Source organism: Oryx dammah, unplaced genomic scaffold, assembly GCF_014754425.2.
Source record: "Oryx dammah isolate SB20612 unplaced genomic scaffold, SCBI_Odam_1.1 HiC_scaffold_24, whole genome shotgun sequence".
NCBI lineage: Eukaryota > Metazoa > Chordata > Mammalia > Artiodactyla > Bovidae > Oryx > Oryx dammah.
Genome location: NW_024070208.1, coordinates 19,162,294 through 19,186,124, shown reverse-complemented (window position 1 = coordinate 19,186,124; position 23,831 = coordinate 19,162,294). Strand labels below are relative to the sequence as shown.

Here is a 23,831-nt window from a genome sequence, read left to right as displayed (position 1 = left end):
TATATTTTCTCTTAAATAATTTCAATCTATTTTAGTAGTTTTTGAATAATACTGGGGGTACATTCCATAGTAAAAATATAGTCTATAATGCATTTTTTGCTTTGTTCTTCCATTTTTCTTTGTTTTTCCATTTAACTTCTATCTTCTTAGCCTAGTCCACTTTAATAAGTTTTTGATTTATTTGTTTACTTTGGTATTCAGTATTTCCTTCTTTTTTAAAGACTGTGCCTGGAATTACTCTTTCCTTATTATTAAATGCCAAGTTCCCTTCTACTACTTTTTCTTATAAAGCATTATAGTATATTCTGAGCTATGAACACTACTATTTGTCTACCTGGGATATATATACCTTTGGTTTCATTCAGTACTTACTGAAATAAATTCTCTTAAGCTCTCATAGCTTTGTTCTTTGTTTTGTTCTAGACTAATTTACTCTCGAGTGATTTACATAGCTACAGTGTGGCTGAGAGGGTAAAGTGTCTGTCTGCAATGCAGGAGACCTGGGTTTTATTCTTGGGTTGGGAAGATCCCCTAGAGAAGGAAATGGTAACCCACTCCAGTACTCTTGTCTGGAAAATTCCATGGATGGAGGAACCTGGTAGGCTACAGACCATGGGGTCACAAAGAGTCAGACACAACTGAGCGATTCCACTAGTGTTGTATAACCAGTAAACTGAGTGTTTCATTTCCCTTTTCAACTTGATTTTGAACTTTAAAACAAATAAATTATGTTTCAAGCTGGGTTCTGTGGCATTCTTTTCTACAAAATGTTGTCAATTTATTTCCCCTATTTTTGGGGAAAGGGAATATGAAATACTGATGATTCAAGAAGTTCTTTGTTATGAAGGGATTAACTCAGCATATATTCAAGAGAAAAAATTTTATCTGGGGTATCCTTAGTTCTAAAGTTTATTAAAAGAGTTTATTACTTACAGATTTAACAAATAACCTATGTAGAGAATTATTAAGCTACATAAAATATACAACTTTTAAAACTTTTCAGGAAGGGCAGAGGAAATGGATAGTTAGAGAGTTTGGGATGGACAGCTATACACTGTTATATTTAAAATGGATAACCAACAAGGACCTATTGTAAAGCACAGGGAACTCTGCTCAATGTTATATGGAAGCCTGGATGGGAGGGAGTTTGGGGGAGAATGGATACATGTATATGTATGGCTGAGTACCTTTGCCGTCCACCTGAAACTATCACAGCATTGTTAATCAGCTATACTCCAATACAAAATAAAGAAGATTTAAAAAAAAAAACCTTTCATGGGAAAGAATCCTTTTTTAATATATTGTATCTACTCTTACATCAAATGATTAGCAACAATAAATCGCTTTCTGGGAGCAAAAGCACTAACAACATAAATAAATTTAACTTCTATACATACAGATAGGTGCAGTCTTTTGGAAAGAAGTCTTCATATGATGTCGAGGGCAATGAACTTAATTTGTTTTCTTCTGCATTCTGGGTCACAGATGTATGATCTACATGAAAAAATTACAAACAAGTTAAAAATGAGTCACTATAATATCTAAATAATAACTTTATTGACTAGAGATATAAGAAGCCCTTAAATCTGAAACCATTAAGGTTTCAAAATTGAGGCCAAAATTCAACATTTTCAAAAATATTAAGGAAACAAGATAGGATAAAATGAGATGTAGAAGAAATTTCTACTGCAGAAATTCTAATTCGGCCCAAACTTTATCTGAATTTTAATCATCCTTTAAAGCACACATCAAGTATCCCTATTTCTGCTTGTATTTTACAGAAAAAATAGTGTAACTCTCAGAGACTCTATTAAGGTCACAGAATGGGAAGCCTCTACATTTCTCTTGCTTTCTCGTTATTCTATTACTTTCTCGTTATTCTATTACTTTCTATTTTTGTAGAGGGAAAAGTATTTGGCTTGCTCTTTTTGTCTTTTCATTTGTTCATTCATAGTTCTCTTAAGTTTCCCCTATATCTTTCTGCACTTAATTTCATCTTGAGCCAGGATGTCCCTGGTTCATTCTTATCTCTGTGTTTTCCAACTTCACCTATTCTTACTCTCTAACATAACTTCACTATACAAATAAGCTATGCAGTTAATGAAAAAAAGTTATAGATTTCCTGCTCTTATTTTGGAAAAAAAAAGGTGAATATGCAGAGTAGTCTGTTTTTAAAAAAATTGTTTTTAATCATGCTTTTTTCCTATGCAGTGGTGGACCTTAATAAAAAAGTGATTCTCTTCCTGCCTTATTATTAACTTGCATTGGTCCTTTAGTGTAGACCAGTCTTACTAAACAGAAAAAAAAAGTTTAAGAAAATAAAGGAATAGTTTAAGTTATAATCCAGGGTCATGTGTGCAGACAAATGCGTCGCTTCAGTCATGTCCAGCTTTTTGTGTCCTTAGGCCACCAGGCTCCTCTGTCCAGGGGATTCTCCAGGCAAGAATACTGGAGATGAATACGAGAATATTTGCCATGCTCTACTCCAGGGGATATTCCTGACCCAGGGATCGAACCTGCGTTTCATGTCTCCTGCATTGGGAAGCAGGTTTTTACCACTAGTGCCACATGGGAAGTCCTAATCCAAGGTCATCCTTGGCTAACTGGAAAGCAAATATCCCTCTTTAGTTATTGAGGTAAAGAAAGAAGATTTAAAATCTGATAGATGAAGAGAGCTACAATAACTGATTAACAAATAAGTTTTGGCCAGTGGTTAAGACTGTGCTCCCAACGTAGTAGGGGGCAAAAGTTCAATCCTTGGTTGGGGAAGTAATAACCCAATGCCATATGGCACAGCCTTTAAAAAAAAAGTAAGTTTTTCAAATTAAGAATTTCTGATTTTTCCCAGCAAATTTCTTTAAATGAGCCATATAACGCCATACTAACAGATACAAATATAACAAAGGTATATAAGCATAGTCGGAAACAAGATTTACTAAAAAACATGGAGATTTTATATTAACCATTAGATAAGAGGAGAAAGGAGTAATAATAATTTCTTTCAAGAAAACAGTATCCAGTTCTTTGTATAGGGATACAGCAAATATTTCTAGAATTATACACAAGCAAAGAAAAATCAAACATGAATTAGTGGTTTGGGGAATTCAGGCTGGATCCGGGATGGCTTGTTTTGACCTCAACACCAAGTCCTTTTGTTTCTCCCAGTCTTAGTATTCCTTTAAAAATAAATACTAATATGAAACCTAAAGTTTAATAAAGTTACTGCTGTTGCTGCTGCTGCTAAGTCGCTTCAGTCATGTCTGACTCTGTGCGACCCCAGAGACGGCAGCCCACCAGGCTCCCGTCCCTGGGATTCTCCAGGCAAGAACACTGGAGTGGGTTGCCATTTCCTTCTCCAATGCATGAAGTGAAAAGTGAAAGTGAAGTCACTCAGTCGTGTCCAACTCTTAGCGACTCCATGGACTGCAGCCCACCAGGCTCCTCCGTCCATGGGATTTTCCAGGCAAGAGTACTATGAAGTGTTTAATCCCTACATTTGCTAGCAGTGTCACAACATAATTCCCTGATTACTTTAAAAACATTTGCTAGCTCTACCACTAGCAAACATATACTTCTATTTTGATAAATTTATTACACTTCAGATAAACATATAAAAATATGAAACTAGAATACTCTGCATTTCTACTAATGAAATCATTACTTTAACAGAACCAAGACAAAAATCCAACTTACTTTTTTTACTGGGAAAGATTATTTAGAAAGAAAAAAGCTGTTTAGAATTATTTCTTCTTACCACTTCTTGCACTTATAGGCTTCTCTCTTAGAAAACTAATCTAACCCCTTAAGGGTATGTTGATTCTAAGTGCTACTGTAGGCTACTGGGAGAAAGACTGTTTTCTTGAAAGAATGTACTCTCTTCTAAAACTTTACGTTAGCGACTGAAACTGAAAACATTTCTGAATAATAAAACCTTTCTTTAAAATAAACTGATGCATATACACAATGGAGTATTACTCAGCCATTAAAAAGAATACATTTAAATCAGTTCTAATGAGGTGGGATGAAACTGGAGCCTATTATACAGAGTGAAGTAAGCCAGAAAGAGAAACACCAATACAGTACCCCATATATATGGAATTAATAAAGATGGTAACGATAACCCTGTATGAGACAGCAAAAGAGACCTGTCTTTTGAACTCTATGGGAGAGGGCAAGGGTGGGCTGATTTGGGAGAATGGCATTGAAACATGTATAATATTAGGGGGTTCAGGATGGGGAACAAGTGTACACCTGTGGCGGATTCATGCTGATGTATGGCAAAACCAATAGAATATTGTAAAGTAATTAGCCTCCAATTAAAATAAATAAATTTATATTTTTAAAAAATAAAATAAACTGATGTTAAACCATATTTTCACAGATTTAAAATTCTAAGGCTCCAAATTATGACAGTTAAAATGATTACAATCTGTTGAAAATATATGGCAGTATTAACTAAAATTTAGAAAATGTACTTCCTCAACACTTTAGCAAATTGGTGATAGTCTAACATTTATAGGCTAGTGATTCTGATAACTTTTTAATAAAAAAAAGTTTTTTAATTGAAGGATAATTGATTGACAGTGTTGTGTTTGTTATATAGCAATGTGATTCAGTTATATACACACACACACACACATGTATGGTCTTCTTCATATTCTTCCCCACTATGGACTATTATAGCATACTGAACATAGTTCCCTGTACTATACAGTAGGACCTTGTTGTTAACCTAAAATAACTTCTCAATTTTTCTTTTTCTAATCCTAGTACATTATCTTTGTTCAATTCCTTTAAAGTTGATACACTTTCTAATAATAATCTAGAAATGAAAAAAGTTTCCATCAATTTATCTATACCAAAATATATCTTTGTAGCATTGTTCTTTACACAAAGCAGGTTTACAGTGGTTTGGAGTCTTGGAATTCTGTTTGTGCTTCTTATAGGAGAACCTTTTTTGAAGAAGAGATACATTTGTTCTTCCTGAGAGGTTTAACAGGGTGTGCATTTCCTATCTCTGGATGGGCAGGACTTTTCATTGACTAGGAACACTGATTTCCATAACTTACCTATATGGATCTTGCAGTTTTATTTTAAACTGTCTTTGCTTAACGCAACATAATTAAGGCTGGCTTGCTTCAAAGCAAGAAAACAGCAGAGAATATTCTAGGTTAGGATTAGAAATGTACATACCCTTTATCAATGTTGAATTGTGGTTTATAGTTGCATCTTTTACTAGAATCATTGCTTGGATGTATTCTGTTAAGGAAGGGAAAAAAGAATGAAAACAATCAGCAACAGCATCACCTTTATTCAAGATGTCAGCTGCTGTGCTATGCAATTCACTGATACATACTTTATCTCATTCAATCTTTGTAACTCCTCTGAGAGGTTTTTATGAGTATCTACTTTAAAGACAAAGAAATTGAAGCTTATAGGTTAAGCTGTTTACTTCAGGTCAATCAGATAGGAAGAGGTAGAAGTGAATTCAAACCTACATATATCAGATTCATGAAGGAATGAGAATATTAAAATGAAAGACAGTATTAATTTTGCAGACAAACACACAACAGATTAATGTCATAGAATATCCAAAAAGAATTAATATCCTGGGGAAAACAAAGAATAGGAGGGGGGAAATTTTGCTTGAAAATCATATATTCTGATGTAATGAAAGAAGTTTCCATATAAAAGTCTATATTCTACAACTACCTGGGCTGAAGACAAAGAAACAGAAAAAATAAAAACGTGGATGACTGAACTGATTGCTTATGTAAAACACAAGATTTGCTTTCTGAAGACTACTAAGGCAAATTCTGTTTAAAGCAGGCAAAACATATCCATATACATCTAAGCTGTCTCTGAAAGACTGGGTGATGGATAATCTGTTATATTTTACTGTATGTACCAAATGTTCTACAAGGAGCACATACTAGTTTTGTAATACACCCCCTCCACCCCTGCATAAAGATACAATGAGGGAGAGAAAAGTAGCCTGAGATAAAGAGATTTATTTATTCATAATTTATTTATTATTCAAAATAATCATCTTCATCCACTTTTACAAATGTTCACAGTATGATAAAAATGAGTTTTTATAGAAACAGAGCATATACACAAAAAAAGCAAACAGAACTGATGTCAGGTTCTTAGAAAACAAAAGAAAATATTTTTACTTTTAAAACAAATAGCAATACTGGAATTAGAACTTAACTGTATTGCCAGTGGGCAATATTTAGCATTAAATGTGTTGAAAGTTTTTATTGCTTCATACCTTTATTTGTGGCAGACCCATCTTTGATCTTTTGTTTCAGTGACTGCACCACATTTTGCACTTGTTCAAATATGAAATCCACTTTCCCATCATCTTCCAGCTCCAGCCAAAAAGTTTTTGCATCACCTAAAGAAAAAATAAGTGAACAGCCTAAGAGCTCAACAGACATAGACTGTAACTTTCCTAAGGCACATGCTATTAAAAATCTACTTGGTTTCTAAATAAAAATCAAGATTTAATTGGGCTATTACTTTCCTTCAGGAAAAAGATTTTTGTCACTGTTTCTTCTTTTCTCTTTCGGCCACATGATCCTAGTTCCCTGACCAAGGACTGAACCCGGGTCCTTGGCAGTGGAAGCGTGGGGGCCTAACCACTGGAGTCCTTGGTCAATGTCTCTTTAGAAAGAATGGAAAACAAAGATGACCTAGGCATCGCCCTTATTTCTGTTAACAAAAAAAAGTGTTGAATACTTTAGTGAAGCTATTTCTTGACTGGAAAACAGAAGGAATGACTTCATTCTGCGGTGGAAGCAGGCGTACTTATGGACAACTATACATTTAAAATTTTCAAGGACATAACCTCCAATGAGTATGCAAGTGGATGATTTCAGAATGAAACATCTCAACAACTGTTGAAATAATGAAATATCTAACACTAATGCTTTTAAAAATCTTTGCTACCAACTTTTTAATGGTTATGTTGACTGAAGAAAAACAATCTAAAAGCTGCAAATTATGTTTTATTTGGGGACCTACTGAGGACTACAGTCTGGGAGAGAGCCTCTGAGATAGCTCTGAGAAACGGCTCCCAAGAGGTAAGGGAGGAGTCAGGATAAACAGTTTTTGCTGAGAGGAAAAAATAAAACATGTAATTAAAGATTGAATGATTACTGCCAATCACAAAGAACAGACGTCTCAATTTAACGATGTTAGTGCTTTATGTCTAGAGAGATACAAGAGTCTGGGCTCGCCGAAATTATTCTTCGGATATGCATCTTAAGTATCTGCGGTCGTATCTAACTTTTCCTACCTTCTCAATTCTCCTCAGGGAGTGCCACTGGGGGTGGATGTAGATGTTGGCTTGATGGCAGGCAGCACTATTTTCTGAAGTGGCAGGCAATATTTTTTGTTCACAGTGACATGAGGCAAAATAATGTTTAAAGCTTTTATAAAGTTATATAGATAAACTAACACTGTAATCAAAAATTTCCATCCTTTCACAGTTGAAAACAGAAATATGAGAAATGCAATGAAAATAAACTGACAAAAGTTACATCTCACACCATGTTTCAAAGTAACAAAAATACCCAAAATGTTAAACACAAATTATTTCTAAAATAGATAACATTAATGCAAACAATGCTTAAAATGAATAGGGCCTTAAGCAAAGGAGGAAATGCACTGAAGACAGGTCAGTTGAGAAGCCACTGGGAGGATTAATGAGCAGACAGCACAGTAAGTTCACCAAAAAATACATTTTCCTTCATAAAAATTAAGCCCAGAACCTCCCAGTTAGTAACGGTGGGGAATTCTTCAAAAGAGGCTTAGACTTCAAAGTCTCAACTCTCCCTGGCAGTCATCTTACCCCAAGGGGACCTCTGGCTAATGCAAGCCACTGCTCTCAGCAGCCTCAGGAGGAGCACTGCTTCCCTGTTAACTCTCTGGCCTATTGTGTACTACACAAGACTAAGCCTACTTTTAATTCCCCAAAGCACAGTTCAGACAAAGGTTTCAACACTTGAAAAAAAAAATACACAATGTGAAAAGGCAAAAGGGGTGAGAAATGTTTTAGAGAAAGGTAGGGGCTGTGACATGGAGGGCCTTGTGTGCCATACTAAGCAACCTTATTTTTATATGGAAGGCAATGGAGAGCCACTTAAGAGGCTTAAGCATCTTATCGTTATGTCATTAATTTGTTTTTAAAAATATCACTCATGGGGGGCAGTGGGAAAAGGGAGTCAAGACTGATTTCTCTGTTTCTGATTTGGTCAACCACATGTATAATACTGGTATTATTTGCAACAGTGAATAAAGGTAGAGCAACAAGTGAGAAATTCAAGCAGCATAGGTAAAGTGGATACATAGGTTCCAGAGGAAGATCTGGTCCAGATATACAAGTTAATTTTGGAGTCAATAATACAAAAATTCTTGATTGAAGCCACAGAGAAGATGTGATTAGAGAGAATGTGTAGAATGAGAAGGGTTTTCTGTAAAACATCAACATGTAAGTGATGAGAATAAGAAAAAGGAATCATGGAGACTGAGAAGGAATATAGCACCAGATACTTGAGTTGAAACTCAAATCAGTAAACTAATACTGCTGCTACTTGCCTCTAGAAATGAAGAATATCATCTTACAACTCCACTGTCTATCCAAGCTTGCTCCATTATTCAGCTAGATTTAAGATTTATTGCAAGAACATAATCATGAAGCAAGAGGTACGGCACCTTTGCAGAGAAGGAAAACAAGTAAACTATACAGTTATACTATACGTCTTCCAATCTCACCATCCATTCCTTGAAGAGCCTCAGGGCAGTGGTCCAGAGAATCTCTAAGACACCTTTGAGCCTGTTATCAGCAAAGTATAGTTTATGAATTCTTGGATGTTGGGGCTTCCTTGGTGGCTCAGATAGGAAAGAATCTACTTGCGATGCAGGGCACCTGGGTTTGATCCCTGGGTGGGGAAGATCCCCTGGAGAAAGGAATAGCAACCCACTCCAGTATTCTTGCCTAGAGAATCCTCATGAATAGAGAAGCCTGGCGGACTATAGTCCATGGGTCAAAAGAGTCGGACACGAACAAGTGACTAAGCACAGCATAGCACAAATCTTTTCAGACAATACACTAGGTCAAAGTATTTTAACAGTAATACATTATTTGCCTTTTTCTTCCCTATATTGACATTAGCTGATGGTTCAAAAGCTCTGGTGAATAAAAGCGCTGGAGCCTTAGTGCGAATCAAGGCAGTTGCACCAAACTACCAGTTAGCCATTGTATTGTTTACCACCAATTTCACTTACGGTTCTTGATAAAGCAACATAAATAATTACCACAGTACAATGGCTCTTTCAAGGAAAACCACTAGTGAGACCGTTTTGAGTTGTAAGATAAACTAGCTTTCTTATCCTCCCATCAGTTCAGTTGCTCAGCCATGTCCAACTCTTTGCGACCCCATGAACCGCAGCACGCCAGGCCTCCCTGTCCATCACCAACTCCTGGAGTTCACCCAAACCCACGTCCATTGAGTCGATGATGCCACCCAACCATCTCATCCTCTGTCGTGCCCTTCTCCTCCTGCCCTCAATCTTTCCCAGTATCAGGGTCTTTTCAAATGAGTCAGCTCTTCACATCAGGTGGCCAAAGTACTGGAATTTCAGCTTCAACATCAGTCCTTCCAATGAACACCCAGGACTGATCTCCTTTAGGATGGACTGGTTGGATCTCCTTGCAGTCCAAAGGACTCTCAAGAGTCTTCTCCAACACCACAGTTCAAAAGCATCAATTCTTTGGCACTCAGCTTTCTTCACAGTCCAACTCTCACATCCATACATGACCACTGGAAAAACCACAGCCTTGACTAGACAGACATTTGTTGCAAAGTAATGTCTCTGCTTTTTAATATGCTGTCTAGGTTGGTCATAACTTTCCTTCCAAGGAGTAAGTGTCTTTTAATTTCATGGCTGCATTCACCATCTGCAGTGATTTTGGAGCCCAGAAAAATAAAGTCAACCACTGTTTCCCCATCTATTTCCCATGAAGTCATGGGACCAGATGCCATGATCTTCATTTTCTGAATGTTGAGCTTTAAGCCAACTTTTTCCACTCTCCTTTCACTTTCATCAATAGGCTCTTTAGTTCTTCACTTTCTGCCATAAGGGTGGTGTCATCTGCATATCTGAGGTTATTGATATTTCTCCTGGCAATCTTGATTCCAGCTTGTGCTTCCTCCAGCCCAGTGTTTCTCATGACCATGGAAAACCATTTTTACTTAAAAGAAACACTAATAAAAATTATGGTTTTCTGACTGGGTGTTTGGTACACATTTTCTCAAACTTGAAGGACAAAACTAACTGCAGTCATTGCTAATGATAAAATTCAAGCTACCAAATTAAAATTGAAAATTTAGAAAACTTGCATCTGCCATGATAAGTTTGAAAGGTTCTCACTAATTCATCAATTTTAGATGACTGATAGAAATATTAACAAATATAATTTTAAAATATTGTGATTAAATGTGTCAACATTTAGAAAAATCTGCATAATTCATTGCACCAATGTTTTCCAAGTGGCCAATGCATGATGTTATAAAATCATGCATGTGTAAGAGACCCATTCAAAGTGCAAGGCAAATCAATGGATTTTAACGTAACAGTGTAAAGAAAACTCACTGATATGAATTCAGATTCCACACTATAACTAAACTTGAAGGAATGACTACTTGTTGAGTTTTGTAGTTGTATCAAATAAAAATTTCCACGATTATCTGAGAGGCTATTAAAATATTCTTCCTTTTTCCAACTTCTTGTCTGTGTGAAGCTTCATTTTCTTTATACATTCACACTGAAGCCTCATTACACAACAGACTGAAGGCAGAAGCAGATATGAGAATCTCTCTTCTATTAAGCCAACTATCAAAGAGATTTGTAAAAATAAAAAACAGTGGTTTTCTAATTTTTTTGTTTCAGAAAATAGTTCTCTCTCATGTAATTTATATTAACATGTTGGGTTTATTACTTTTAAAATATAGATCAACTACCATTTTTTAAGCTTCTCAATTTCTTAATATAGTAAATATGAACAGATATGAACCACATAAACAAAAGCTATTGAGGGTTTTAAATACTTTTAAAAGTATAAAGTAAGCTTTATACTCTTTATACTCTGAAACTAAAAGAAGGCTTAAAACAACTGGCCTAGATAACTGTCCAGTGAAATAGGTACTACAATCTGTATAACAATTCACCTATTACACACATGTACAAAGGGTGGTGAAACTATTCTGTATGATACTGTAATGGTGTATACATAACATTATGCATTCATCAAAACCCACAGTACTTGAAAGCACAAAGATGGAAGCTTAATGTATGCAATATCATTTAAGAGATCAGGGATCCCAGGAAGGCATGTATACACAACTTTGCTGAGGGCTGGGTGGAAAAGATGCTGATTGAAACAACTTTGGAAATAAGTGGACTCTGTAAAACTACAGGCAAAAGGAACTTGCACAAGCACTGAGGTTTCCCACCTCGGAATGAGTTTATACTTCTGATACTGTTATACATATATATTGGAATTAAGCAAATAAATAAGTGGATAACAGATAATGGGAATTTACAGATAAGCAAGAAGACTAGGTTAGCATACCCATGTGGTAATAGATTAGAGCCAGAAACATCAGTATAAACTCATGTTTAACTTAAGATAGTTAGAGATGGTTATATACAGAAATATTTATAGATACGTGTAAATACAATTTATATATATCTTGCTCTGTCAGTTGAGAGGGCCTATAATCAAGACACCCCAAGAGCAACAAACACACCTACTGCCCAGATCTTGGTTTGTAATACCATTCTCCAATAAAAGGAACCAGGAAGGCTCATTCAGGAAATGGCTCATTCTAGGAGGATGGCAGGAAATACATGAGATTAACTTGGAGCATCTTTTAGTACCAGAAAATAAGAAAGTGCTAAAAACCAAAACAAAGAACAAAACAAAAACCACCTGCACTGATGGAGTATGTCAAAGGGGGAGGAGACTGACAGAAAGAGCTCCAAATGCCCAATCCTGGGATAATTTGAATAACAAAATAAAAAAGTACTGGATTATAACCCAAAATATAAAATATGTATTCACGAATCTATACTGATATAAACACATAACTGAATAAATACATATATTGGGGAGAGGAGACCAATCTCCCTTGCAGAAGAATTTTGAATAATAGTGTGAGTATCCTGCTCTCAAAGAGGAGGAGTATGACTTTCCACTCTTTAAGTATGGGCTGCACATAGTCATTTCCTATCAAAGAGTAAGTAGGGAAACGGAGGGGAAAGAGAGCAGTAATTTACAGTGGAGAAATCACTGAACACAATTCAGCCAGGATCAACATCAACAGACGAGAAATCATGTTGATACCATGTACGCTTGACATCATTTGGTAAAAAATGACACTTTCCCTCTATGGTCTCCCTCCCCCAAATAAACAACCCCAGGTCTAATCATGAGAAAAACAAATATCACTCAATAATTCTGATAGAGGAGCATCTTATAAGACATTTGGATACAAAATCTTACAAAAACAAGAAATGTCTGAGAAACTGTTATATCCAAGAGGACCCTAAAGAGACATGACAAGTAAATGTAATGTGGTATCCTGAATAGGACCCTGGAACAGAAAAAGATATCATTTAAGGAAATAAGAATAAACTATGAACTTTAGTTAACAATAATGTGTCAGTAACAATAACTATAACAAATGTATCAGCCAAATGTTAGATTTTAATCATAGGCAGAACTGGGTGCAGGGAACTCTGTACCAGCCTTTCAATTTTTCTGTAAAGTTGAAAGTTTTCTAAAAAAATAAAGTATAGTTTTTAAAAGTACATTTAAGTACTGACTAAGCATTACAGATACACAATTAATTATGAAGAGTCAAAACTGTTGTTCCATGAGAATAAATCCTTAATTGTAATTCAGGAAAGTCACATGCAATGAAAAAACTTGAAAATTTGACAATTCAACTTCATTAAGAAGTCTTTATACTTTTAAATATAAAGTTTAACAATGGTTTTTCAACCTACCATTTTTTTCTCCCATCTTTTGGTGCTGTTTACAAACATCAAATTCTTCGAAATTAACTGTATCAAAGAACTGAATCACTTTGATTGTAGAATATAACTGGTATCCAACTGTGGTCTCTGAAATTTGCAGTACTCAGAGAAAATATATCATTATACTGTTTTAAGCCAAATATTCTTTGACACCTGAATTTTAAACTGTGCTTGAAGAAACTTTCAGAAATGATTACTAGTCCAACTTAATGATCACTCCATGAATCTTTATCAAGTGAATACGTACAGTTGTATCAAATCATCAACAGTATCTTTTTAAAAACAAAAATCAACTCCATCTTTTCGTCCATGAATACATGAAACATTCTGTAAGGAAAACAATAAGGAATGGTAAATGGCATATTTGAAAATAATAAAATATATCAGAAAAAGAGGGTTGTTGTAACAATAGCTCTATCTTTTAAAATAGCATGAACTATCATGAAAAAAGAATACATGTTAACCGGAAAAACATGTAAAATATCAATATTAGGAATATTATAGAAAAATTCAAAATTACTATAAAGTAATCTCCATTTCATAAACCTTTAAAAACTTTTAAATGGGGCTAATAATGTTAACTACTTCAAAAGACTGTTGTGAGGCTGACTTAATCCCTTAGAATAATACCTGGCACATTACAAAGGACTCAATAAATGCTAACAGTTATTATTATTCTTTCTGTATATATACTTTAAAAACCAAATTTGAATTTTAGTATATATAAATTTTTATGATCTTTCATTGATAATATATCTTGCACTTTCTCTCATCATTAATGTTTTTCTATAATATGACCTTTTAAGTGATTGTACAATATACTTTGGTCAATAATCCATTAAGTTAAATTATACTAAAGAATTTTAATAATTAAAATGTAGTAAGTTATTAAGTCAACCTCTATATCAGACATTTAGATTATTTCCATTTTTCCAATACAATAAATAATGATGGAATATACTTTATGCCCATCTCTGATTATTTCCTTAAGATACACACCTAGAGGTGGAAATAAAGGTCAAAAAGAGGTCAGCACTTTTAGTCTCAGGACGTTAGTCAACACATGATAAATTCTTCTACTCCCACACCAAATTCACAGAAATCTTAATTTTTTTAATTAAAAATATAGAATCATGCTGAAAATAAAAAGGAAATTATCTATAGACTGAGTCTGTGGGACCTCTCTGTGGAAAGGAAATAGATGGGAAGTTGCAAAGATAATGCCAACCACAAACGTATCATGGCAAAATAAAGAGCAGATCCTCTCAGAGGAGATGAGTATGTACAACCAAGAGTCATCGAACATCTGAAAAAAGTTACACCATGGAAGAGACTTAACAAGCCCACCAAACTGATGAATTGAATTGAATTAAAGAGAATTAACTGAGCATCCTGAAAATAATTTTAAAACAAATATTATTGTATTTACTATCAAAGAGCTAAAGAAATAACATACAATTCTGAAAAATAATTAACTGGATATCTTGGATATAAAAGTAGTTGTTAAATAAACTCAATAATAAACATTCATAGTAACAGATTCAGATAAAGAGCCAGGAGACAAAGTTGAGTAATTCACTCAGAATACAGAGCAAAGAACTGGCAAAAAGAGGGGTAAGTAGAAAGAAGACAAGGCAATAATGATCGAAAAATTCTTATAACTGGAAAACACATAGGCCACTAAGAGTCCACTGAGTAACAAAATAAACTTATTAATACAAACCACTAGACAAACCATGGGTAAACTTCAGAATATCAAGAATAAAGACAAAGCGTCAGAAACTTTCAGAAAATCTAGATGATCTAAAATGAACATTTATCAAACTGGTAATCAGACTTCTCATCAGAAATGTCAATGCAAAATGTTAAGGGAAAATAAGTCTGAATCCAGAAAGAATACTATTTCAGCCATCTTATGTTTTAATAGCAAGAGTTAAAAAAAAAAGAAAAAGACTCTTACAGACACTCAAAGAGCCATCAGAGACTCTGAAAGAAATGAAGAAGCACTTCATTAATAAAAACTAACCCAGAAGGAAGTACTGAGGTAAAAGAAACAAAAGTGAGCAAATACATAAATAAAACACATTAATGCTAGATAAAAAGAGATTAAAAGTGGGTTTTAATGACAAATGAAATAATGCTAGAAAATAAAACCACAGGAAATTAACGTGTTTTTTTGGAGGAGGGACGGAAGGGGATTGTTGTAAGATTACAGAAAGTAAAGTAAATCATACTAAGTTCTTTGCAGAGAGAATATCAATACCAACTAAATGTATGAATTGCATTAAAAATATAAAGGTGACACATTGTAAAGCAACTATCCTCCAATAAAAAATTTTAAAAATGTAAAAGTACAGTATGAAAAAGAAAACAGAACAAAGAAAACTTGGGGCTAAGCTCATTTAAAAAGAAAAATGGAAAAATACAAGATACAAAAGATACGAATAGAAACATGGTAAATAAAGAGGAAGCGGAAAAAGGCCAATTATGTTAGTAATCACAAAAAAGGTTTTCTTCAGTAAATTTGCAGAATATTGTAAAGCACAGAGAAGAAAATTTAAATCATTCATAATTTCATCATCCAGAGACTACCAATTTAACTTTAGATTGTCACAGTATTTAAAAATTTGTTCATATTTTTCCTTCTCACTTTTTCATTTTGGCAGAAAAACACTGTTTCGCTTCGACTTATGGTTCATTTTCACCAATAGGCTTTTGTGAAACTGTGACCATTTCTTCTGTTATGTTTTAACAGTGATGACAGTAATGAACATTCATTGAGTATAAACCATGTGTCAGGCAGGCTTCTAAACACTTCCCATGTTATTAACCCGCATAACAATCACGAGGGACAAATTGTAGCATGCCTGGATTTCTCTCACAAAGAAGCTAAAGTATGTTACACTGTAAATAGCAAAGACAAACGAAGGAACCAAGCAGCCTGGTTTCTGAGCCCGTTTTTGATCCTTCTAATCTACCGCCTAATTCTTAACACACACAGAACTCACTGCAGGATTCCACTTGCTGATGAGCACAATTACGTATTGTTTCTTATTTCCTACCTATTGGGAATAACTACTTATTGGGTTGTGGTTAATGAAAGGCGCTCTGAGCATCTGCTCTCAACTCCGTGATCTTGGGGAAATGATGTTACTTATTCAGCGTAGTCTTACCTGAGAAATGGGTCAGTGGATAAACCGTCAAGCTCTGCTTCTGGATTTTGGACCGCAGTTCATTTTCCGCAGCCCCCTTTACAGCTTCAGGTCCCCAGCTGCTTTAGGAATCACCTCTCACGGTGTGCAACCGTATGTCAAGAGACTGAAATGCGGCGGGTGGGAACTCAGGGCGCCCGCGGTTCCCCTCTTCAGCCTGGGACTGTACGCGGGTGAAAGGGAGATGGGAGGTCCCAAGGGCTGGGATCCAGGCGGCAGAGAGCTCCGCCGCGTTCCCTGGTCCTGGGCCGAAAGAGCCTTCGGGAGGGCCACCCACGGCAGCTACACTAGCTCAGCTAACGGTTTTCACGCAGCCCGCAACAGCCGAGAGCTGCGCTCCGCCCGCCCCGCCGGCGAGGCTGAGTTCCCCGCGGGTCGGACTCCTCTGCCACTCCACGCCGCCGAGAACCCGCGGCCTCAGGTGCCCCCTGGCCGGGAAGTACTTCACCGTTTCTTAGCCCTCACCTCAGCCAACAGTTCCGCCTCGCCTCAGCCGGGTAGGGAGGACCGCCCATATTTCTAACGTTCATGAACCCGAAATGGGAGGAGAACACCGACAGCGCCCACTTCCCAGGCCCTAGCTCATTGGCTGCACACCCGTACCGGGTTCACGCCTTAGAGGTCCCGAGCGCGTACAGCCTGCAACGCGACGGCGCTTCAGCGCGCCGTTTTCCGATTGGCTGTCAGAGTTCTCGGGTTGTCTCGCGCTCTCCGACTGGACCAATGCGGATATCCACAGTCGAAAGGCCGGCATCGCTGGAGAGGTGGTTCGTCTGTTTCCTCTGGTAGGTGTTTGGCTGCCATCTTGTGTGTGGCTGGGACTGGGCTGCTGGGCCTTTGGAACCTACCTTAGCGGCTCAAGCTGTAGAGATGTCCTGAAGAAGCAGTGGAGGAAAGAAGGGGCCTGAGGAAACAGACCTGGAAGCTTCTTACCTCCCTGAAAGGGAAAGGTTTTCTTGGTCTGAGTCTCAGCCCTGGCTGGAAAGAGATAAATGATGGAGGTGATTAGGATCACAGGCTTTGGTTGGTTATTGTCAGGGCTTGGCGTGGACTCTGATGCTTTAGCCGTGATCCCTTGGGTTCCAGGGAACTATTCTAGTAATCGTTGTCTGCGAAAGATTCTGACCATCAACCCTCTATACTGACAAGGAAGGTTGATGGACTGCCTGATTGAGAAAGGAACAAGACTGGTGATGGAAGAGGAGAGAGGGAGATACGACTATCTTTACTAGTCGAAAGAGACGTCTTCGTTTTCTGTCATTTGCGAGGGAGTGACTACTCATGTGTTTTGCTTAACCTCTAAGGCCATCCTTTGAAGCCGTGCCCCAGCTTCTGCGTTAGGGCAGTTTTATTCATTAGTGTACAGCCGACACTCCTCCAGTGGTTTCTTTTTCTTTTTCTTTTTTTTTAAGCTAGAATGTGGATGGCCTTTGCAGAAACAGTGGAAGCGAAGGAAGAATTTTGTCAAATCTTGGTTTTCCTGATTATGATCTGCTGAAGATTTGGGAGTCTCAGGGTTTGCTTTGGCATGGGCTTCGTCCTGGGTAGGCAGAAGTTTGTGTAAAAGAAAGCATTTTTAACTCCCAAGATCTTTGAGATGGGGGGACGGAGGCAAGAATTACCTCTTTCTCCTCTTTATTATTTTTAAAAATCAAAGTAGAAAGCTTGCTTGGTTATTCATTTGAGGGGGAAATTACCTCAGATCCGAAAACCTAGCTAAAATGCTAGTATTTTATGATTAACGTTACCAGTTTTGATACTCATGAGAAGAAGCGAAGATACTGCCTTGAGTTTAGAAATCAAATGGCAACGCACTCCAGTATTCTTGCCTGGAGAATCCCATGGACAGAGGAGCATGAGCGGGCTACAGTCCACGGGGTGGCAAAGAGTCGGACATGACTGAGTCACTTCACTTCACTTCACTATCAAGGTTAACTGGTAACCCAATCAAGTCAACAGTGCCTTGTATTTTGTGGCAGGAGTATCAAGGAGAACAGCAGTAAAATGTAAAATAATTGCAAATTAATTTTCTTTAAAAATTTTACTTTTTATCCATGAATCTTAAAAGCTTAAGTTATGAGTTCAAATACCAGTAATTTATTATGGAGTTGATGGCTTAGGTACTAGGTGCCTAAGGAATTTTGGTATCTATGGGGAGTTTTGGAACCAGTCCTTGGCTTTGGAGAACTATATAGGCTATCAAAGGGATTGGTGGCTAACAAACACCAATAACAAAGTACCTGCTCAGTAAATGTTTGTGAAAGCCTTTGGGTAACGATAACACGGTAATAGTTCTTGGCATATATTCAAAAACATAATTGTTGAATGAATGAATTAAAAAATATAGCAATTGGGAGGTATAGATATACTTTTTTTTTTCAGTTCAGTTCAGTCACTCAGTCGTGTCTGACTCTGCGACCCCATGGACTGCAGCACGCCAGACCTCCCTGTCCATCACCAACTCCCAGAGTTTAGTCAAACTCATGTCCATTTTTTTTTCCTTTAGCCTAACTAAAAAATAACTTTTTAATCTGCTTTTCAGAAAACTTGACCTTCAGTTTGTTTTTCTCTTCCAATTTATACATTAGAATCATACTAAGGACGAGTTCGTAATCCTTTTTTTCTGAGGTCTGTTTATGAGATCCTACAGTAGAGATAATGAAAATGAACTAAGTAATAATGCTCTATTTGCCATTGTTTTCTTGAAAGTATCCAGTCAGGGTAAATGATGCCAAACTTATTGCTTTCAGTCTCTTCTGCTGAAGAAAATTTATTACTCTACTATTTTCTTTTTGAGACAACTTAAAGTGAAAATACTGTGTTTACATTTACTATATTGCATAAATATGTTCTGTATATAAGTAATTTAAAAACAAATTAGGTGAGTATCTGCAGACTTTTGTTTGAAGAACATAATTCTCTAGATTTCATAATATATAATCTGAAGATCCATAGAAATGTTTTAAAATAATGCTTTTGCGTGAACAATGTCAAGTGATGTTAAGTAAAAGTAATTTAACTTTGTTTTAACTTGTATTAAAAGTTAAAGCCCTGGTGAGCTGCAGTCCATGGGGTCGCTAAGAGTTGGACACAACTGAGCGACTTCACTTTCATGCATTGGAGAAGGAAATGGCAACCCACTCCAGTGTTCTTGCCTGGAGAATCTCAGGGACGGGGGAGCCTGGTGGGCTGCGTCTGTGGGGTCGCACAGAGTCGGACACACCTGAAGCAACTTAGTAGCAACAGCAGCAGCAGCATATATTACAAATTCAGATTTTTTTCCCATTATCAAAAATTTGACAACACCTTCTAAATATGTTTTGTGACTGAATGTAGATTAGAATATCACAGTAATCCAAGTCTATGCCCCAACCAGTAATGCTGAAGAAGCTGAAGTTGAACGATTCTATGAAGACCTACAAGACCTTTTAGAACTAACACCCAAAAAAGATGTCCTTTTCATTATAGGGGACTGGAATTCAAAAGTAGGAAGTCAAGAAACACCTGGAGTAACAGGCAAATTTGGCCTTGGAATATGGAATGAAGCAGGGCAAAGACTAATAAAGTTTTGCCAAGATAATGCACTGGTCATAGCAAATACCAACAATACAAGAGAAGACTCTACACATGGACATCACCAGATGGTCAACACCGAAATCAGATTGATTATATTCTCTGCAGCAAAAGATGGAGAAGCTCTATACAGTCAACAAAAACAAGACCAGGAGCTGACTGTGGTTCAGACCATGAACTCCTTATTACCAAATTCAGACTTAAATTGAAGAAAGCAGGAAAAACCTCTAGACCATTCAGGTATGACCTAAATAAAATCCCTTATGATTATACAGTGGAAGTGAGAAATAGATTTAAGGGACTAGATCTGATAGATGGAGTGCCTGATGAACTATGGAATGAGGTTCATGACATTGTACAGGAGACAGGGATCAAGACCATCCCCATGGAAAAGAAATGCAAAAAAGCAAAATGGTTGTCTGGGGAGGCCTTACAAATAGCTGTGAAAAGAAGAGAAGCGAAAAGCCAAGGAGAAAAGGAAAGATATAAGCATCTGAATGCAGAGTTCCAAAGAATAGCAAGAAGAGATAAGAAAGCCTTCTTCAGCAATCAATGCAAAGAAATAGAGGAAAAGAACAGAATGGGAAAGACTAGAGATCTCTTCAAGAAAATTAGAGATACCAAGGGAACATTTCATGCAAAGATGGGCTCAATAAAGGACAGAAATGATCTGGACCTAACAGAAGCAGAAGATATTAAGAAGAGATGGCAAGAATACACAGAAAAACTGTACAAAAAAGATCTTCATGACCTGGATAATCACAATGGTGTGATCACTCATCTAGAGCCAGACATCTTGGAATGTGAAGTCAAGTGGGCCTTAGAAAGCATCACTACGAACAAAGCTAGTGGAGGTGATGGAATTCCAGTAGAGCTATTTCAAATCCGGCAAGATGATGCTGTGAAAGTGCCGCACTCAATATGCCAGCAAATTTGGAAGACTCAGCAGTGGCCACAGGACTGGAAAAGGTCAGTTTTCATTCCAATCCCTAAGAAAGGCAATGCCAAAGACTGCTCAAACTACCGCACAATTGCACTCATCTCACATGCTAGTAAAGTCATGCTCAAAATTCTCCAAGCCAGGCTTCAGCAATACGTGAACTGTGAACTTCCAGATGTTCAAGCTGGTTTTAGAAAAGGCAGAAGAACCAGAGATCAAATTGCCAACATCCGCTGGATCATGGAAAAAGCAAGAGAGTTCCAGAAAACCATCTATTTCTGCTTTATTGACTATGCCAAAGCCTTTGACTGTGTGGATCACAATAAACTGTGGAAAATTCTGAAAGAGATGGGAATACCAGACCACCTGACCTGCCTCTTGAGAAATCTGTATGCAGGCCAGGAAGCAACAGTTAGAACTGGACATGGAACAACAGACTGGTTCCAAATAGGAAAAGGTATACGTCAAGGCTGTATATTGTCACCCTGCTTATTTAACTTCTATTCAGGGTACATCATGAGAAACACTGGGCTGGATGAAGCACAAGCTGGAATCAAGATTGCCGGGAGAAATATCAATAACCTCAGATATGCAGATGACACCACCCTTATGGCAGAAAATGAAGAGGAACTAAAAAGCCTCAAACGAAGACCATGGCATCCGGTCCCATCACTTCATGGGAAATAGATGGAGAAACAGTGGAAACAGTGTCAGACTTTATTTTTTGGGGCTCCAAAATCACTGCAGATGGTGATTGCAGCCATGAAATTAAAAGACGCTTACTCCTTGGAAGGAAAGTTATGACCAACCTAGATAGCATATTGAAAAGCAGAGATATTACTTTTCAATGTCTCAGAGTCTGAGTGAACTCTGGGAGTTGGTGATGAACAGGGAGGCCTGGCGTGCTGCGATTCATGGGGTCACAAAGAGTTGGACACGACTGAGCGACTGAACTGAATTGAACTGAACTGATGGCTCAACTTCATGATTGTTGTATATGAAAGATACAGTTGTAAAAATCATAAATAAAGGGAGTTAGTAAATGAATAATTTAAAAATAGTAAGAGTGTAAGACTTAACAATAAATGCAAATTTTTTAGAAAGCAGGGTTCATTATCTTAGTATTAGACAAGGCAGAATTTAATTGAAAAAGCATTAAGATGAAGGATATTATAAAATATCCCTTATAAAGCTAAGGGCTATATTTACAATAAAGATTTTTAAAAATATCTATTTACCAAAGGACACATCAATTGATATAAAGTAGAAACTGCTAGAGATATAAGAAGGAACAGAAGCCTGCTAATAATAGAAAACTTTAACATGTATCTTGACGTAAGTCAGGTTAAGTAGACCAAAAAAATCCATAAAGTAGCTCTTACAGATTTGTATCAAAGTCTGAATCCATTAGTAGAGAATATATCTTCTCAAGTGCACATGCTGCTGCTGAGTCACTTCAGTCGTGTCTGACTCTGTGTGACCCCACAGACGGCAGCCCACCAGGCTCCCCTGTCCCTGGGATTCTCCAGGCAAGAACTCTGGAGTGGGTTGCCATTTCCTTCTCCAATGCATGAAAGTGAAAAGTGAAAGTGAAATCGCTCAGTCGTGTCCAACTCTTCTCGATCCCATGGACTGTAGCCTACCAGGCTCCTCCATTCATGGGGTTTTCCAGGCAAGATTACTGGAGTGGGGTGCCATTGCCTTCTCCACAAGTGCACATAGGACAGTTATAAAAATCTATATTAGACCACAAAGAATATCTTGGTTCCAGAATACAAAAAGTCAAAATTTTGATCACACATAGTAAGTCAAGAAGATAATTCAAAAATTAAAAAAATAAAACTCGGCTCAGGGTTTCTGTAGGATGATGGTAGCTTTCTAAATCCAAATCTCTCCATATATTCTTTTTGAAAACCACATAGATCTATAAGGAGAGCAAAGTAAACTACCACCACCCTTGCCTGACTAACATAATCTCAAATTATGGTTATGTAGGCAAGTTAACACTGAGACAAAACAGCCTCAGCTCTAGAACCTGGGCTCAGAATGACAAAAGTGAAGTTGAGACTTCAGAACAGAGGAAAGGGAAGCAGGACCTGGGGTCAGTAGAATGCAAGTAGAAGAGAAAAGCCTACCCTAAGAGGAAAACCCTTGGTGTCTCAGTGGGTAAAGAATTCACCTGGGCTTCCCAGGTGGCACTAGTGATAAAGAACCCACCTGCCGATGCAAGAGACATGGCTCAGCCCCTGGGTCGGGAAGATCCCCTCGAAAAGGAGATGGCAACCCATTCCAGTATTCTTGCCTGGAAAATTCGGTGGCCAGAGGAGCCTGGTGGGCTATATAGTCCATGGAGTCGCAAGGAGTTGGACACACCTGAGCATATATGCATATCGCAAAAACAGCCAAAAATGATTCATGTTGACATATGGCAGCACCAACACAATATTGTAAAGCAATTTCTGTTCAGTTAAAAATAAAATTTGAAAAACAGCCACAACTGATTAATTATCTTAAAAAAAGCCTTTCTCTCCCAAATCCAAAGTTATATAATATAGTCTATGGACTGTGTGAGACCAGCACTTTGATGCCTTTCTGGTAAGAATGCAAAAGTGCAAGCCCAGGAGTAACTTTGACAATACCTTATAGAATTACATATGCATGTATCTTTTGACCCAGACATCTCACTTTTAGGAATCTGTTCTAAGGACACATTGGCATAAAATATAAACTGGCATTTGTATAAATTTAGTCAAACAATTACTTGTATTAGCAAAAGATTGGCAACAATGAAATAATCTCCAGGTTGATGGTATCCCTTCCAAGCCACCCTTTTCCTCAGAAGGCATAAAGAGACTGTAGAAAGTCTCCATGCACCAATATAGGGTGATCTGCAGAGTATATTTTGAAATGGAAAAAGCAAAAGCCCAGAAGAGTCTATAGATTATCTATAAGTAAAAGGGATGGTGCCAATGATGGAGAGATTTCTCTATAACTTG

At 37.1% G+C, this 23,831-nt stretch overlaps 2 protein-coding genes across 4 annotated transcripts in view; one reads left to right on the top strand and one right to left on the bottom strand.

Annotated features, from left to right (window-relative positions):
• SETDB2 (SET domain bifurcated histone lysine methyltransferase 2) overlaps positions 1-16,374 on the bottom strand; it is a 38,178-nt gene extending 21,804 nt beyond the window's left edge. The window contains exons 1-5 of the mRNA XM_040266944.1: positions 16,284-16,374; positions 13,081-13,437; positions 6,275-6,400; positions 5,194-5,259; positions 1,398-1,494 (exon numbers count right to left, since the gene is read on the bottom strand). Coding sequence (XP_040122878.1) covers positions 1,398-1,494; positions 5,194-5,259; positions 6,275-6,400; positions 13,081-13,096 — 305 coding nt within the window. The 5' untranslated portion in view covers positions 13,097-13,437; positions 16,284-16,374. The remainder of the gene's footprint in view (positions 1-1,397; positions 1,495-5,193; positions 5,260-6,274; positions 6,401-13,080; positions 13,438-16,283) is intronic.
• Positions 16,375-16,843: 469 nt separating this feature from the next.
• CAB39L (calcium binding protein 39 like) overlaps positions 16,844-23,831 on the top strand; it is a 94,634-nt gene continuing 87,646 nt past the window's right edge. Inside the window, exon 1 of one of the 3 annotated variants that reach the window (XM_040266971.1) lies at positions 16,844-17,107. The gene's annotated coding sequence lies outside the window, so the exon portion shown is untranslated. The remainder of the gene's footprint in view (positions 17,108-23,831) is intronic. The other 2 variants (XM_040266969.1, XM_040266970.1) reach the window with 2 other exon arrangements.